At 34.9% G+C, this 18,012-nt stretch overlaps 2 protein-coding genes across 8 annotated transcripts in view; one reads left to right on the plus strand and one right to left on the minus strand.

The window, feature by feature from the left end:
• The window catches only part of LOC112463095, a 93,440-nt gene that overhangs the window by 21,417 nt on the left and 54,011 nt on the right, over positions 1-18,012 (plus strand). The gene's annotated exons all lie outside the window — the stretch shown is intronic.
• LOC112463093 (glutamate receptor ionotropic, kainate 1) overlaps positions 8,354-18,012 on the minus strand; it is a 146,589-nt gene continuing 136,930 nt past the window's right edge. For 2 of the 7 annotated variants that reach the window (XM_025029273.1, XM_025029280.1), the window contains 6 exons: positions 17,656-17,881; positions 16,953-17,117; positions 12,756-12,856; positions 11,857-12,064; positions 9,066-9,366; positions 8,354-8,440 (listed from right to left, as the gene is read on the minus strand). In XM_025029273.1, coding sequence (XP_024885041.1) covers positions 8,434-8,440; positions 9,066-9,366; positions 11,857-12,064; positions 12,756-12,856; positions 16,953-17,117; positions 17,656-17,881 — 1,008 coding nt within the window. In that variant the 3' untranslated portion in view covers positions 8,354-8,433. Of the gene's footprint in view, positions 8,441-9,065; positions 9,367-11,854; positions 12,065-12,755; positions 12,857-16,952; positions 17,118-17,655; positions 17,882-18,012 lie in introns of those variants that run through there. The other 5 variants (XM_025029275.1, XM_025029277.1, XM_025029276.1 and 2 more) reach the window with 5 other exon arrangements.

Below are 18,012 nucleotides of genomic sequence, written 5' to 3' on the forward strand. Positions count from 1 at the left end.
GTGTAATTTATATTGCGTTCTTTCGAACTTTATTTTTAAATTAAATATTATATTTTGTCGAATTAATACGAATATACATGCATAGAAACAATAATGTACAGGAACATAATACAGAGGTAAATGCTGAACAGTAAAGGCTGCGTTTCGATATTCACTGCAAGTACTGAAGATCTATAGTTTACGTCACGTACACTATAGATTTTCAGTACTGGCAGTGAATATTGGAATACAGTCTAGAAAGCAACGGATAAATACAAATATAACTGTTATCAATAATAGCTGATTAGTTTGATGTTTATTTTTAAGCGTACTAGCTTAATGTAGATTTTGTTGATTAATAACTTCTAGTCTACTAATTATTTTAATAAGATAAATTGATAAATGATAGATAATATCTTCAAAAAATGTTGATAAATATCGGGCCATGAAATAGATTTTATCTTAGGATGGTACATATTTCGATACCAATGTTTTCCTGGTTGAATGAATTTGCATACCTATACAAAAGGTTGGGAGCAGAGAATAGTATCTTCATTGTAATTAACCCTAGGCCATTGCTCCGTGATTTAGGTTTGTAATTACAGAGTGGATTGATTTATGATTCTGTTACTAGTTATGTATCAGCACATAAAGTTCTAATATGTACAGATTAAAGTGCAATTAATATTACATTTTCTTAAATAAATCTCTCTTTTCTCATTACTATGATGTTATTCAAAATTTTATCCTGTTACACTATTTTATAAAATATTGCCAAGTATGTCTTTACTGGTTTGATTAAATTAATTTTAAATTTATTGATTAAATATTTTATTATATTTATTAAATGTAAAATAAAAGTAAAATATTGTTTTAGAAATAATTTAGATGATTTTATAAACAGTATAATAATATGTGATTGCGATAACATTATTATTTATATGATTATGTTGTTTTGAAATGTATGAATTGAACATAAATGTAAACTTGTAGAAAGCAATATTTTATAGCTCCGGAAGCGTTTTCTTCTTATTTCGTTGCTTCTTTGCCAAATTAATAACGACCGCAAGTTTAATAAAAAGTTATCAAAAATAATAAACGAAAACATAATATGTTTCTACCAAGGGTTTCTGTTAATACATAAAAAGAATCGTCTTGTTTTTATTATAATATTCATTACTAATATTCATTTACTAATATTCAGATTCATTACTATGTGCGCCCAGATTTACGCATATTGATAACATACATGTGATATGCAATTGATTAAGTAACATGATAGTATGCGTATGTTGCGTCAGGAAAATTATGGAATTTCCTATCATCATCAACGCAAACCACGTCGTGATAGCTCCGAGCTCTATCAATCAACGGGATAGGACTCGCGTAGATTTATCTATGGGCTTCCGCCGACGGATCTGTCAGCGGATGCTTTTCGATCAGATATCGTAGTGGGGCGGTTAATAAGAGGTCCTGTTTGTCAATCGATATCCAAACGGGATGACACTCCCCCGGGAAATTTCTGGCGTATTCCGCTCGTAAATTTCACGAGTACCAAGCGATCCGGATTGCACTTAGAAGCATAATTATTGAAAATAAAGAAACACAATGAACTTTATCGAGCGCCCGCATTATCGTAAAATGAAACTAATAGAGAAATCTTGCCTTTGTGTGTGTGTACAATCAATGGTAACACGCATGCATACAGTAATGAATATGCTTATATTTCGAAACACTTCTTTTAGCGGTAACAAGTAAAGTTATGTTATATGTGGGGCATTATTTTTTTAAGTAATCCATTGTAATTGCTAAAGTTTTTAAATTATGCTGAAATTTGCACAAATTGTAACATATCAAAACAAGTTGAACGCGGCATAAATGATAAAAATCCAAGTTCCTGTAAGTAGACAATCCGTTGGACGTAATGGGTTAAAAAATTTGGACAATTATTTTAGTTTTAATAGGAATACAGTTTTTGTGCAAATTTTAGCAACGGAAAACTTTGGAAGTATAATTAAATTATACGTGAGAAATAGTCTATAGCGCGGATGAGAATTTGTTAATAATTCTTCGTAATATCCTAAGCCAGATGAACAGTGTTACTTTTATATTTCTATTTTGCTAATAATTTACCTTGTCTTGTCTCAGTTTGTTAAGTATTGCTAATGAATGGCCGACAATAAATCCCGTTTTGTCGCTTGTAACGTGCGATTTGTTAACGAACCGATTAAACGGCAAAAAGGGAAGTAATTGTGTCGAGACAAAGAAAAGCAAGGACGACATCTGCTTTAAAGCATTGAGGCATTAATGGATCTCTCCATTGGTTTTAGCGCCTCGAGAGATAAAAAAATAAAAAAGGAAAGAAAGAGATGAGAAAGACGACGAAGCAAAAGGATCGTTTGTTCCAGGGTCTCGTTAAACAATATTAAAAATTTTTCTCTCGTTTACGAATCTCGCTCGCGTCGCTCGATAATCTAACATTTTGCACGTAACTTCAATGGACATCGAAAATACATATAAAGATATAATTTAGACATCAGTCGAACATCATTGTTGTGTTGCAGTAATAAAAATTTGAAGAAAATTAAATTATTAGGAAAATTAGGAAATGGATAAACACAATAAGAGTAATATACTGAATATTTTTAAAAAAATTTATTTTTATTTGCTAGTTATGTCTCCATGGAGTACATTTGCCGTGAGAAATGTTTCAAGAAGTCGATTATAAAATTCTCTGTTCGTGTTAATGGTTAGCTGCTCCTGAAAGCTATCAAAGCTTTGTTCTAGAGATGATTGTATTCCATGTATCATCCCCTCATTTTTCTCCTGGTCTCAAATGTCGAGGAATGACCTGGATTTTAACGTACTCCCTTTGAAGCGACACGGCTAAACGAATGTAATTTTCGATATGGCGTAGCTGCAACGTGCTCACTTCGATGATGATTTAGTCTTCTTCCAACAATTTAATGCTGTTTTAATAGTACGAAATGAATGCGATATAGAGACGCAGAATTAAAGATACAAAATTTATCAGATTTGGTATTTATAATAGTATTCTCTTCTCTCTGTGTTGCATTAACGATATCTGTTACTGCCTTTAAAAACAATTGCAAAGATAATAACAGATTAATGTGGTTTTATAAATTCTGAATAATTGCAACTATCGCAAGATATGTACAATTGATTATAATTAATTATAATTATAAATAGCATTTTTAAATAACCAAAATATCCACTACAGTCATGCACTAACGATAGTAGTAAACGATGCATGGATGTTAATGATAATTACTAATTTTTTATTCAATAGATTCAGACAATTGAAATTGAAATCAGAAACCTTAGAAACATATAACTGTTTACGTATAAGCCTTTTTGAATTGAATACTAGAGCTTGTTCTGTTCGTTATTTCTGCTCGAATTGCATTTTTCTGTTTGATAGACTGAATCTTTGACTCAATTAGAGAATCTGGGAGTTGCGCAGTTGTCCAGTCATGCATATTTCACCGATTGCTTTATCTGCTTTGTTCTACGGATATCGGATTATATACGATTATGGATTTGCGATGTAACAATTTCCTCGAAATCCGTGGAATATATAGGCGCTTTCTCTACTGCGAATCGTTGAGAGCTATTGGATGCGTTATCGCAATATCTTGCCAGCAGATTTGTCGAGAATTGCAAATGTACAATCTCTGATTAACATAAGTATTATAGCGATAGTTGTGAATAATCAATCAAAGGCATATTCTGAAATATTTTAGGCGTTATTTATGATTAACAAAATATTATATTGATTTATCGATATTGTAGGTACGAAATATTTTAGGTACTGATAGAATTATTTGAAGAAGAAATGCAACTGTAGAGTTAGGTATATGCACTTGCCATAAATGTTTGGAATATTCTTCCGAGAGATTTTTTTTTACCTGCCAATTATAAAAGAATTTTAGAGAGAATTGAAAAGAAGAGTAGAAGACAAAAACTGTAACATCGCGATAACGAAATAAATTGGACTGCGTAGATAAAAGAATTTGAGAAAGTGGATATAAACAATTAAAAAGAAATAAAATATAAACGATTGTGAAATACATTAAGAAAATGAGAAATAAAAAGTATAGAACATATTGATTTCGTAATTTTTCAGTTTTTAATTTTGTAATTTTATCATAAAAAGATTTTTCGCTCAGAAATTATGCTTTCATAAAATAATATTAAAAATTACAAGATTTTATGTGTCGAAATTTATTTTTCTTTAGTAATGACGTTTTTAATTTTATATTTTTTAATGATTAATTTTGTAATAATAATGTTTTATTAAGAAGAGGGTTTGTCTCTTTAACGTTATGTAACCAGGTGGAAATTTTATTTTATTATAATAATAGCGTTGAGGTAATAGAAACATGTTTTATATCCATAATTTTATATATAGACTGGAATTTTTACGAGCGTCGAGACAGTTCATTTCCTGTATTATTAAAAACTGTACAATCTTGTTCAAATCTTTTATTTCGATGTAGAGAAAGTATCCAGTTGCGTTCTCGCTGTTGATAAACATTTTTAAACATCCCTTTTATGATTAGATTTTGATTACTAACTCGTCGATAAATCATTGTCAGCTGTTTCTGGCTTGCTCATACGTTTCTTTTCGGTTTTATGCAACAAAAAAAAAAGAAGCTTGATCGAAAGCTTTGGTTGAAAAAAGTTATAATCGTAAATATATTATAATAATATTCAACTGCTTTTAGATATTTCAGAACATTTTCATGAAAGTGAGAGTATAGAAATATTTCTTATGCAAAAATGGAAATAGAGTATGTTGTGATCCTTTTTGCAATATACACTTATGATATAGATTTGCTCCGCTGATAATGTATACATTATTCGCACAAATATACATATAATAGAGCCGCCGCGCTCGCTAATAAATTCCGTGACGAATGTTATTAACGATCTCAATGATTCAGATAAATTTAACTTCCACTTTTTAACTGTATGCTACGTGTAACGCAGATACATATTGTGGCCGTACAAACGTATTGAATGGAAAATGTGTATCGCAAATTGTTTGTTGTAAGTGGCAGTATAGATTGTTCACTTTTATTTTTCTTTTTTTTTTATTTTCTTTGTAACGCAACGTTTATCGTTAAATATTCGCGTACACACACACTTATAGAATCGCTCTCACTCTCTCCTTTTTTAACGGCTAATAACGTATCAATAAATTCGCTGAACCACGTAATCTTTTCAACAAACAGTGATACACGCACGTAATAATGTTCACAATACGGAACGTCGTAATGTATAGCTAAAAATTGTCAAACAGTTAATCGAGTTATCTACTTTACTTTTTCTTCTCGTGAAAAACATTCGCTGTACACGCGTCAGTATGATAATAAACTATTCAATTGTGTCAAAATACGACTAGGTTTTTTGGCGCATTTGCACGCTTCATAGATTTTCTCGTTTAGCGCACGAGCGCGTAATATGTACGTATATATGTACACACGTCGACACATACATACATATACAGATTTATACATATACATTAAGTGTATTTATAAATTACACATACATTTATACAAAAAATTTATAAATCACTTCTCAACAATTAGGGTATTATTTTTATAATACAGTAGGGGAGGGTTAGATGCCAGTGATCGTATTTTCTTACCTATCATTCGAAGTATCTTACGACTCCATTTCTGACTGATTCGTACAAATGCAAATGCAAATGCAAATTTTGTAGAACTGCCAATACTTCTCTTAAAAAAAGATTAATTTTACATTAACTTATTTATTTACTACTCTCAATGTAGTGAAAGAAATTTTCTATAATATATACCAAACATATATAATGAGGTCTGTTTAAAAGATTTCGAATTTTATTTTTATAATTTTTTGGAGATTTACTTACAACTTATTCAGTCTTGTCTCCTTCGAAATATGTTCTTTCACGGTTGACACACCACTCCCAACGCCTCTTCAACTTCTGGAAGCAGTCCTGGTACGCGTTTTTCGGGATTGCACGTAAGTCCGTCTGCGAATTTTTTTTTATGTCTTCAATTGTGTCGAATCTTCAGTTTTGAAAAAAGAAAAAAGTTTGCGAGGGGAGATTGAGGAATAATGCGTGCGCGAGCACGCGTCGCGGTAAAGAAACCATGAATTGTCTTTCTACAGTTCAGGTCTTTTTCTGATATTTTCTGGACCTGACTTTCGCGAACTTTTTTTTTCAAAACGAAATCTACGTTGAAAGGATTCGACACTTGAAGACATCGAGGAAAATTTGCAGACGGATTTACAATGCGATCCCGAAAAACGCATACCAGGACTGCTTCCATGCAGCAATGGAAACGGTATTACGAGTGGTGTATTAACTGACAATGAGAAGGAATATATTTCAAAGAAGACAAGATTGAACAAGTTGTTAGTGGCCAAACCCTCAAAAATTACAAAGACAAAATTATAAAGTTCGAAATCTTTTTAAGAGACCAGACCTCATATATTATTATTTATTATTAAAAATTTAAATATATTTATTGTGATTTTTTGTTGTATGTAACTCGAACTTTAAAGTTTCTTATTCTTCTAATTAAATGATTGAAACAAATTCTTGACATAAGCAACAATACATAATAAATTTTTTTATTAATTTTAAATTTTATATTTTTCACTAATTACATTTCATGATAGGTTTAAAAATAACATTTTAATTATTGATGCTGTAAATTTGTCGTAACAATAAGTAGTACTTGCATTTACTTTCTGTAATTCAAGTTTTGTACCTGCACATTTTTTTGCTCAAAATTATTGGACGCATGACATTTGTTTAGGCTAAATCTGGCAGTGGTTATTAATTTGAATTTGGTCCGAGTCATACGATACAACCGTCCATGTTTTATTGCCCTGGGTTTATCGTGCTGTCGCGAGTTACATAAGCATGCGAGTTTTATTTGACCATTCGTAGCCTACGATCATTTACTTGTCTATTGGTTCTGTCTGATTTGCATTTTTGATCGAGATTACGAAAGGTGAAATATTTGTCTCGTGAAATGTTATGGTTGCAGCAAAATTGCGGTCCGAAATTATTGTCACTGGAAATTGCATTCCAATAGACATTGGCATTGCATTAACGTGCGACTATATCGACGATCTTGCGATTGACGCACGCATTCACACATACGTAGAATTGCGCAAAATCACAATTATGATCGTATTTTGATCTTCGTTATTAAATATATGTTACTGCCAATAGGTTAAGAGATAATCGTGAATATTTATTTAGATATTTTGCAATGGATAATCTGATTTTCATAATTTATTATTGGTTCCCGCGAATAGTTTTTAGCCTACGAATCGCGGTACGGGTGGGATATATTTCTAAATGTGAAAACCAGTCGATTTAACCGTCGATTAAACAAGCTTCATCGATTTTATAAATCCGCTTCGATATGTTTTACTTGAAATTTATCTATAATATCGGCTTGCATTCCGTTGTGGTGTCGCGGACGGTTTCTGGTCCGGTTGGATACTTCGAACAAATGTCCGGCTTTCCACTCGATTTTACCGTTGCTCCGGGGAGTTCGAAACACCAGCAATTCCTGGTCAACAATGTATTGCGCATGGCATTTCATTTTCCATACGATTTCCATGCATTATTCCGATTGATCCGTGATATTCACGCACTGGCACTTTTTAATTTGATACCGATCCGGCCTCGATTCGTTGCTCAGACAGAGAGATACGCGTTGTTTACGAGTAGCATTCCGTTGTCTTCATAGACCGGCAAACCTGGTAATTCCCGCGATTCACTCATTCGTTGATGCTGCCTGTGCAAACAGTTGCACGTGAGCAACTACATAGTTTCCATCCATTATCGCGATTAGAACACACATCCTTGCATCAACGTCAATTCCATCGATATCTTCACGGATACACGCGGCATCATACGTGCCAGAGTGTAATCTCGATTTCGCTTAATCTCCGAGTATCGAGCCAGTTATATCACACGTCCATTTACCACAGTCTCGTTGAAACAATACGAGCATACGTCATCTTAGAAAATGTATCTCGCGAAAAAAAACACTATTCCGGTCACGGCATTCCAATTGATCTCAGTCTCAGATTCTCGTTTGCACGCTTTCGATCGATGATTTGACATCGTCGTCGGCGCGGGATGGCCCTCGTTGCGGTTTACCAACCCGCACCGGCGACTATATGTGCTATAAGCACGTCTCTTTCTGATCTATCACGTTGATGACCACCGAGGCCTGCGTGGGCAGTTCCTTTTGGACAGGTACACCTGTCGGCACTTCTTCGAGTATTGGTCAAAGGGTCGTGGTCCTCGAGACCGTTGCCGAAGGTGGCGGTGGCGGCGGGGGCGGCGGGGAAATTACTACATCCGGTTCACCCGCCAGGTCGCAGTCGAATCTCCAGAGAATATTCTCAGGGTGGTCACCTCCTAATGTAGTACAATAGTTGATAATTTAGTGGCATGAGGCGTGATATTAAATATAAAAAGCATAAATATCTTTGATTTTATATCAATACCTTTTACACACACAATTAATTCTAGTTCTTTATATAATTAATTTTAATACATATAGATAATTATTAAATTATAGCTTGGATTTATAAAAATACTTTCTCGCTTGTTTAATTAAATCATAAGCCAAAGATTCTTAAAGTATATCTTGGATTTAATATATGCTATACATATACGTATATAGGTAGTTACTATACAAATGTCTTTTAGAGAGCACATTTATAATTAAAATTTATTAATTATTATTGAAGGAATAAAGAGAGTAGCAAAAATAAGGGGAGACGTTTAGAACATAACACGAAAAATGACGGAAATTGTAACAATAATTTGATATTTTAAAACAAAGTGACTTTATTTCTTTCCATATTTTATATTTTTGGACAAATAAAATCTATTAACATTCTTTTAATTTTGCTGTAAAACGATGCAACGATTGAAAACTAATTTATCCGAACTTAACCATAACGATCAACGTGTCACTTGACTTAGCGAATATAATAGAATGAGACAATCGATATTTGTAGTCAATAGATAGTCGTACCTTGACCCAAGATGATGCCCGAAGAGCCCCGTCTCTGCCTCGTTGGAGGTCCCTGGTGTTTGTGCGAATGGTGGCTGTGAAGGTGTGAATGTGAGTGGCAGTGCGTGTGACGCGTGTGCGTGGGGGTGACTTTGCACGGTGGCAGTTGCTGTTGTTGCGATTGTTGCTGTTGCTGCTGCTGCTGCTGCTGTTGAGGACGAAGATGAGGACGAGGCCTGTGCTAGGTGTTCCCGCCATGGGACACCTGATCGAAGCTCAATGATTTCTTCATCTCCGTCATCGACAACGCACCACCCTCCTGCTGAGAGATAAGTAAACGCGAGTGTTAGCTATATCGGGCCGACTAGCGGAGAACTGAGTTCTGCGATGACACGAGTGTACAGACGAGTTATTAAAAGTTGTACGAAGTTGTTAAAAGTTTTTAAAGGTAGGCAGGAAGATCGTCATTTGGCTTCCGCCAGCGTTGATAACTATGTCTTTAGAGTTGTCTGTTTGAAACGACCGACACGTGCTTCGCGAAACGATCTTTTTTACGGGAATTCCGGGATATATAGTAATACACCGATATGGCTTTCGGATCACGTTTTTAGAATAGAAGGAGACGTGCGAAGTACGCGTAGATATATCGCTGGTTAAAAGACTGCTATGAAGGCGATGCTTGCGGTTAATAAAACGAATTTCTTTGCGAATAATCTGGTGGTCTAGACACAGATCGATCTTATATAAATAATTAAAAAGGGTACGAAAGATAATTACTTACTAATATGCACTAATACAATTTAACATTGAATACCTCTAATAATACGATTAAAATGAATACATCAAATGCGTGTACATTTTAGTGTTATTTGTCATTATTTGATATTTTATTCGATATCAATTTATTATCTTTGTCATCGCATTTATGTGCGGGATATTACACAATATGTAAAATATTAGGTACGTTTGATGTTGTCTGAATAAACCACTATCTAACGCTGCACTTATGAATCAGCGCGAAAATCATGATTTGATAACGTGACAGATAATGAACAGAGAGCACTCGAGTCTGATGGAGACAGAATAATGCGGTCGCACACACAGTGTGGTTTATTGGAACTCAGAATACGCGATGTGTTCGCTGAAATACAATTGCATTTTCTCAATAATATGGATGTCATTATTTACAGCGTGTATCATCGACAAATGGTACATTAACATGAAGTAATTGCTGACAGATAGTCGAACCACATTACGTTACGATACAATACATTTGAATTCCCGAACACCACAGATTATCGTTTGTGTTTGTGAAATTGTGCACCGCGTGCCAAATAACTTTTTAAAGTAATCATTCCCTTTATCTCGAGAAGAATGAGTGCTGACAATGATTGAAGAGTTTGAATGGTTTTGGGGTCGATTCTGCAGTCTATCACTTTATATTATCGTAGCAGTATTTGGCAGGTGGCATTTCGTAAGATATATTTTTAAGAGGACGTGGCTAGAATTAGAGGTAATAGTTATTATATTCAATTTTGAACGGATTGGTTAATGAAATTTAATTGAGTCTTTAATTCTATGACGGTACGATTGTAATTAATCGTAAAGTGAATGAGATATTCTGCGTGAAAACGAATCTAACATTTAGTAGAGTATATTCTTGTTTGATATGAAATATTCCTGATAGATTTAGGTACATCAAAAGATCACTTTCTATAAAAATGTAAGATATATGCGTTCCTCTCAAGTTTTTAAAATACGACTGTCTTTTAACAAAAAGATAAATATGTTAGATCAGTTAGATATTTAGATTTTACTTATCGCGTAATATTTGCATCATGAAACTAAACCATTTAGAAATTTCACTAAATTGCGCTCGAAGGTATAATGCGCAATAAAGCGCACACTGTTGTTGTTACAAGTTTGTGCATGCAATTATGTCTAACATACAATACTGGCAATTGTAAGCGTGTATGACATCATCCTGCATTGCAGGCAGTTTGTTAACTGCGAAACATAAATCGTGCGAAAACGGAAAATATCTTATAACGTGTAGTGGAATACACGTTTTATAATGTGCACTCGCGTCGTAAAGGAGCCTCGCAATCTAAAATCAATACAACGGCTATCCAAAAACGTACACATCGTACAACACTTTATATACAGATAGACGTAGGTGTATACAATAAATCCGTGCGAAATCCGCGTGGGAGACAACTTGGCGTTCATAATACTCCCTTGTCAAATGATGTGCGGAATCTTTCTCGAATACCCATTATATCCCTGATTTTTGCGTTTCTATAATATAGAAATTATTTGGAGGCTTCTTGGAAGCTGTACTCTCAGCATGGTAATATCAATCGCGGATCTTTGACTGATAGCAAATGCATATTGGCTTTCAAGAATACTTTCTCGCTAACGCAAAGACGAGAATAATCCAGGATTCGCGTAATTGGCTCTGTTCGGTGAAATTGAATTACCGTGGCATGAGTACTGCTCCGCGCGACCAACAATCGGCTCTCCTCGGAAAACTCCCGTAAATCTGTTGCCGCGTTTCTATCTCTCCTGATTGTTTCGCCACTTTTTTTCCGCGAATATGTACGCCAATGACAATTTGTTCAAGTCCGTTGCAAGTGTCTGAGCAGAATTTGTAATTGCGTCGCGCGCAGTACGAGTTGTTTAAGTCGTCGTTATTATCTTGAAATTGAATTGAAGATAGGGAAATACCGCAGCTTGCAATAAGACTAGTATCCTCGAAGACGCCGATTGCGAAACTTGGTCGCGTGCCTGTCATGTGGGACAAGACTTACACCATTTAATCGCGGGATCTCGATGCTCGGTATGTAGGTCGTCTCCTCGTGTTCGGAGGAGTAGAGGCGCGTTCTTCTCCTGGAGGAGCGCGGACTGCAACGGCCACACAGCCCGGCGGCCGCGGAATTGCGCGATTTCGCAGCGGGCCTCTGCCGGGAACCGCAACGGACGGCGAATCGCAATTCCGAGGCCATCTCGGCGCAGAGAGACTGTCGAGCGGTTAAATGATGGTCGATGCGCAGGAGGTGCACGTGCGTGTTCACCATCGAAGAAGTAATCGTCGACGATGCAGTGGACGCCGATACGACAGGTACAACATACACCAAGAGATAATACACAAAACGATCATACGAGACCCGAACTCATGCAAGGCTGATTTCTCCGTCACATGAGGCCGTTTGCTCATCAAGACATTCGTTCTTTCGAACAAACATGGGTTGCCGGATATGTCTTATCACATTAACATCCAGTCTATATGCATTTACATAAATCAAATACACGTTAAGGTCAAACATCGCCGAAAATGAGAAGGCAGATACTTGATTAAATACGCGAGAGGATAGGGAGATTCGAAATTAATTTTGCAGCCATGACACAGATTCTTTGTACTTCATTATATTATTGTGCTTTTTTGATTCCACGAAATAGAATTGAATTTTATTCATTAATTTGATATGCATTCTGATGCCTATTATCGCTCAATGCAGTATGAGTAATATCAATAAATGCGTCAAGGATATAGGAAATCATAACATGGAAATAGTTATAAGAGTGGAAACAGAAATGACAGAATTTTGAATTAAGATTCAAACGACCTCGCCTATCCAAGAGAAAGTACAACTCATGCAGCACGTTCACATAAAATCCTATACCGTTTTGTCGGCGTCTCGTTTAGCTTACCCTGTCCGATTGAGTGTTCTTCTTGGAGTTCCAGCAAAACTCGAGGATCGCTACCAGAATCGCTAGTGCCAACCCGCAGAGCAGTACGACGAAGACACCGCCTGAAATGACAAAACCAAAAGCGCATTATTTTAATGTCGGCGGAATCGCTCGTTCTTCTCTAATTTCACTGCGAGGGAGACGTCGTTGACAGCCACGAAGTACGACGGGGCGTGTTTGTACCCCATCTCGAACTCTCTTCGTGATTTCTCCACTCTCTCCCTCCCCCTCTGCCCACCCTTTGTGGCGCTAGTTTGTTGAGGAGCAAAAAGAAGTAGAAAAGAAGTACGGCAAAAGAAAAAAGGCTCGCAGCGGCGGCCGCGGAAAATCGTGCGCGCAATATCTAAGCGAAGCGTGCACTCTCAGATCGATCGCGTTATACTTTTTGGTCTGTTTCATGGGAAAACTTCGCGATGGAGTATTCGTGGGTAACGATCGTGAGTAGGGCGTGCGTGGAAACGTATATACTGATAAATGGCGAGGTGCTTGTATTTATTGCGATGCGAGAGTCGTGCGAAAACAGTGAACTCGGGAGGGATATTTACGTTCAATACGAAGTTTAGCTTACCCCCGATAGAAGCGAAAGGATGGGAAGTATGCGGAAGTTCAAGAGAGCGTTGCATTCGAAATTAACGGCTGTTTCCACAAAGATTCGCAAGATTATTTGTAAAACCGGAACTTTCTGACACGAGTCATGAATTGATATATGCTAGTTGCTTATAAGTTGCTACGCGCCTTACACTTTCCTTACTTCTTCAAGTGTGGAATACATTCCATATTTTGTGTAATCATTAGTTAGAATAATAATTGAGATAAAATTTATGAAGGGTTAAAAAAACGTTCAATATTTATGCTGTATTTTATTTCGGAGCTAATAAATTTAATGATTCTAGCGAGATATAGAATGTTGGGTTAGCTATATAAAATTTGGGCAAACACTTTGGTAAACACTTCAACTTCCTCGCCAATATTTTTCTGTACGTGAGATGAGTTTCCACTTTATTGGTCGAAAATACGGTGCAAAGTCCGTTTCTATGCAGTCAGCGAATTCGCCTTTCGCGAACTTCTCAATTTTTCTCGTATAAATTGATGATATAAGCTAAGCCATTAGAAGTTAATTACTTTCCGCAGTTATTGTCCAAATTTTCACTAACTCATTTTTTTATATATTTAAATGTATAAGATATATTATTTTTAAACAATTATATTTAGATTATTTTTAATTAATTATACGCACGTAAGATCCAATTTTAGTAATTTATATAAAATAAAAATTAAACGTAGTAATAAAAGGCAGAGAGAACTTTATAAAATACATTCACTTAAGCTGGCAAACATTTTTTATTCGTGAAACTTTTAGCTATATATTTCACGAGAGAAAGAATGGAGAACAAAGTATGTAGGATGGAGACGCTTTTGAACAGGCTAAAAAGTGTCCACTTATCGTTGACGGCAAGACAACTGAACTGGGATCTCGAGAATGCAAAGTAGATTTGCATAACTACACCGCCGTGATTTATGATGACAGTCCGGATGTCTCACCGGAAGGACGAAAGTTTCTCGCACGGGCGCCCAGATATCACTGGGACTTCGCGCCTATTTCGCGAAACGATATCAAAAGCCGGGTCCGGAGAGAGGTCGTGCGACATTGTACGCCTACAGGCCGATCCAAGTTTCGCGGTGAGAAGTTATGTTCGCCGAGTTACAGCAGGATATATGCTCAAGTTTTCCGTAAGACGTACTCTCGCCAAAACACTTGGGCACGAACCGGGAATTATCCGGAGCTCATCGTTCTCGAAGAGATTCCCTCGCTAATTCGGAAACTCGCGGAGTTAGCGATGTTCCAAGACAAATGAGCGAAGAGAATGCAAGGTCGCGCTAAGTGGATTCGAGTAAATTTGTGACATTATTATCTTAACACAAGTAGGATACGTTTATCAATTCTGTTTTTTATCAATGAATACAATGTACAAGATATAATGTAGTGTTAGATATATCAAGATTATTATGTTATTAAATATCGCATAATTTTCTTTATATAGTTTAAAATTGACTAATTTTTATTGTATTTTACTTGATCTTTCGTTTATTTTCATCATGCTTTAAAGCCATCACAAAGAATCTGTAGTTTTAACTTGTTTTTTTGCTTCTTTTTTGTTATTTTTTTTAATTTTAGTTTAAGAAAGGAAAAATATAAATTGAAGTTGAAGCAACTAACGTTAATTAAACTTTGTGGTAGTTCTATTTATCTAATATATCAAAGATTGTGTAATTATCAATAAATGTTATTGTTTACTTTTAATTATATTTAATTATTAATTTTTAAAAAGGATATTAGACATTTATTATAATTAAATTTAATATTAATGTAAAATAATCGTAAGGCTACTCAAACAAGCTATGAAAATATTTCTTTTACGACATTTTTAAAGCTTCCAACAAATTGAAAAAGCCAATCTCATATTTCACATTTCTGTCTCAATTACTTTAACACTGTTGAAAGAGCTTTCTTTTCTCGAAGATGGTGGTCTGCTTATTCTTATAAAATAGCACGATAAAGGTCAGTCTTCAATGATCACTTTTTTTTTCATGGCAAATAATCAAGAGACATTGGAATGAATGGAAATTAGCAATTCAACTGTAATTTCGCGAGATTTTTGCGTCTCGCCGTTAAGACTATTCATTCTTCTTTCTATCTTGTCGAGTACATTTACACCGTCGGCAAAATGGGTACTTATCCAAGTTACAAGGCGGCGGAGAAACGGCGACGAGGAAAGGGAGGCAAAGTAGGTAGATAGCCCGAGAGTTTTCGCGAGTGAAGGGAAAAAAAGGAAAAGTTGAATCAAAGCGGGGAGAGAAAGAAGGAACTTGTTGTGACTTCCATAAAAATCCGGAAGCGGTTTTCGAAGGGTCCTAAGAAAAATTCGTTCGCGAACTTTACGCGAGATTCCGTCACGCTTGAAAACCTTCTCCTCTTTCTTTGATTCAGACTTTGTCCACTTCGACCAAATCTAGCTGTCCTCTCGTACAGTAACAAATTAACTTTCCTGGCGCTGATTAAGACGACTGTAATATTTGTGCGCGATCTTTCCACGCTGAGATATCGATATTTATTTACTTTAACATCTGATAAATTTATTATAGCTTTAAAGATTTCATATGCGCGTACAAGAAGAAATATTAAATCTGCAAATGTTGTTCAAAGATGATTAGATAAATAATTGTTTTTTTCCGATATTTTACGTGAAAATTTTTAATGCAAAATGTAACTTATGTAATTTATTAATTACGATAGTTTATTTCTCTTCAACTTGTCTGTAAAATACTTTATTTCTTATCACCTTTTCTGCAAAATAACTTAGTTTTCATATCTTTGCATTTAATCTTTTTCTTTTGCATACTGATTTATGCTGCTATATAACTGGATGTTTCTCTATGCCTTTTTTTAGCTATGCTGCATGTGAGATTCGTAAAGAGAACAGAATACTTTATAGTTGAAATGACTGAAACTTAAAACAGGCACGCGGAACACGCAGAAGTTTCGATTATTAAACATATCCTTTTGGTTGCGTACATATGTCGCCAATGAGATATCCACAACTATGCATTTATAGTATGCAAATACAACTTATAGGCTGCATTACTAGCCAGATTTGTTGTGCTATGATTGAAATATAGCTTCACAAACTCGTTTTGCTAATATGCTATTGAATGTACTCATGGACGCGTATCGGTAACCTGGATAAACTTGATAACTTAATAAATTAAGCAGCTATTCAAACATCGTGAAAGGGCCATTCAAAGCAATCACTTCGGTATTCAATTTAATGAAAATTAATCAGTCCGAAATCCTTTGATATATTGTGTTACGCTATCCATTAATGAAAATATAAGTACACCTTAATATGTATGTATAATTTACATATTTAATTTGTATTAAGCAGTTATTTGAACATCGTGAAAGTTGAATGCAATTATTTTCGGTATTTAATTTAAGAAAAATTAATTAGTCTGAAATCTTTTGATACATTAATATATATAATACGATACAAACATATTTATATATGATTTAAGAAATGGAAAAATTTTCTTATTCTTTTTTTTATTGTTTTTGTCTCTAATTTCTATTGTTAAAAAAATATGAATGGATAAACATACCAATATTTTCAACTCCAAGGGCGTTAGCTTTGCTCTCCTTATTCTTGTCGTCTCTGTTGCATACATCGCCCATGTTCTTCCACCATTTATCATAGAGGATCTGTATTACACCTTTTTCCTGCAGCTCCAGAATAACTAGAGATATTTTATCCCTCCAGGGCGAACCTGCATATAAAAAGCCTTCGTTAGGCTGGCCAAGGGTTTCGTAATTTCTGCCTCTGCAGCATAATCTCGGGCATAACCTTGCATTTTACGTCGAATATGTTCAATATATTATTAAATAATATACGTATTTTAAATACGTGGTTTAATTTTGTAAAATTATTCAAGTTTTTTCTTCTTTTCGAGACTGAAATATATTGTAATCTTTTCGATACAATTATTTAACTGTACAAACTACTTTATGAACAAAGATAGCGCGCTTTAAGTGATTATTTGGCCAGTGATTAATTACTTATTTTGAGTATTAAAAGATCTGTTTTTAATGCTTTTAATACTCACAATAAGTAATTAATCACTAGCTAAATAATCACTTACAGTATTTTTCTGTAAGGGTGTGCGTCGGCTAATAAAGCCGATTTTTCTTTAGAAATTTAATTGGACACCACCTGTTTCAGAAACTTCTTAGCTTTTAATATTAAATACGTTGGTAATTACTTTTTAAGTCGAACTTCTATTCATTGCCATTTTTATTCTTATTTACCTTTCGGAGTAGCAATTCCATATCCTTTGCTGTCTAACAAGCCTCCTATTTGTGTTAGATTGCAATCTCGTTGAACTGCGTAATCGAGCATGGTCGACTCCATTAAAAATGCATAGTCGCCTTCCAAAACTCTTTTCACTCCTTCTTCATAGGATTGAACAAACACAGATGGACTCTTCGATTCCATAAATCTCCACATTTTCTGATAGATCCCAATTTTTGAGTCCTGATTAAATTATTTACGGTAAATTATATAATTCTGTAACAGCTTATATTTAATTTTGTCTTGTACATGCCACGGTTTATGATAAAAAAAGTTTTAAATAAAAATTAATTTTGAAAATGTATTGAACAGTG

This window comes from Temnothorax curvispinosus, unplaced genomic scaffold (assembly GCF_003070985.1).
Source record: "Temnothorax curvispinosus isolate PA1 unplaced genomic scaffold, ASM307098v1 QBEX01013028.1, whole genome shotgun sequence".
NCBI classification, from domain to species: Eukaryota; Metazoa; Arthropoda; class Insecta; order Hymenoptera; family Formicidae; genus Temnothorax; species Temnothorax curvispinosus.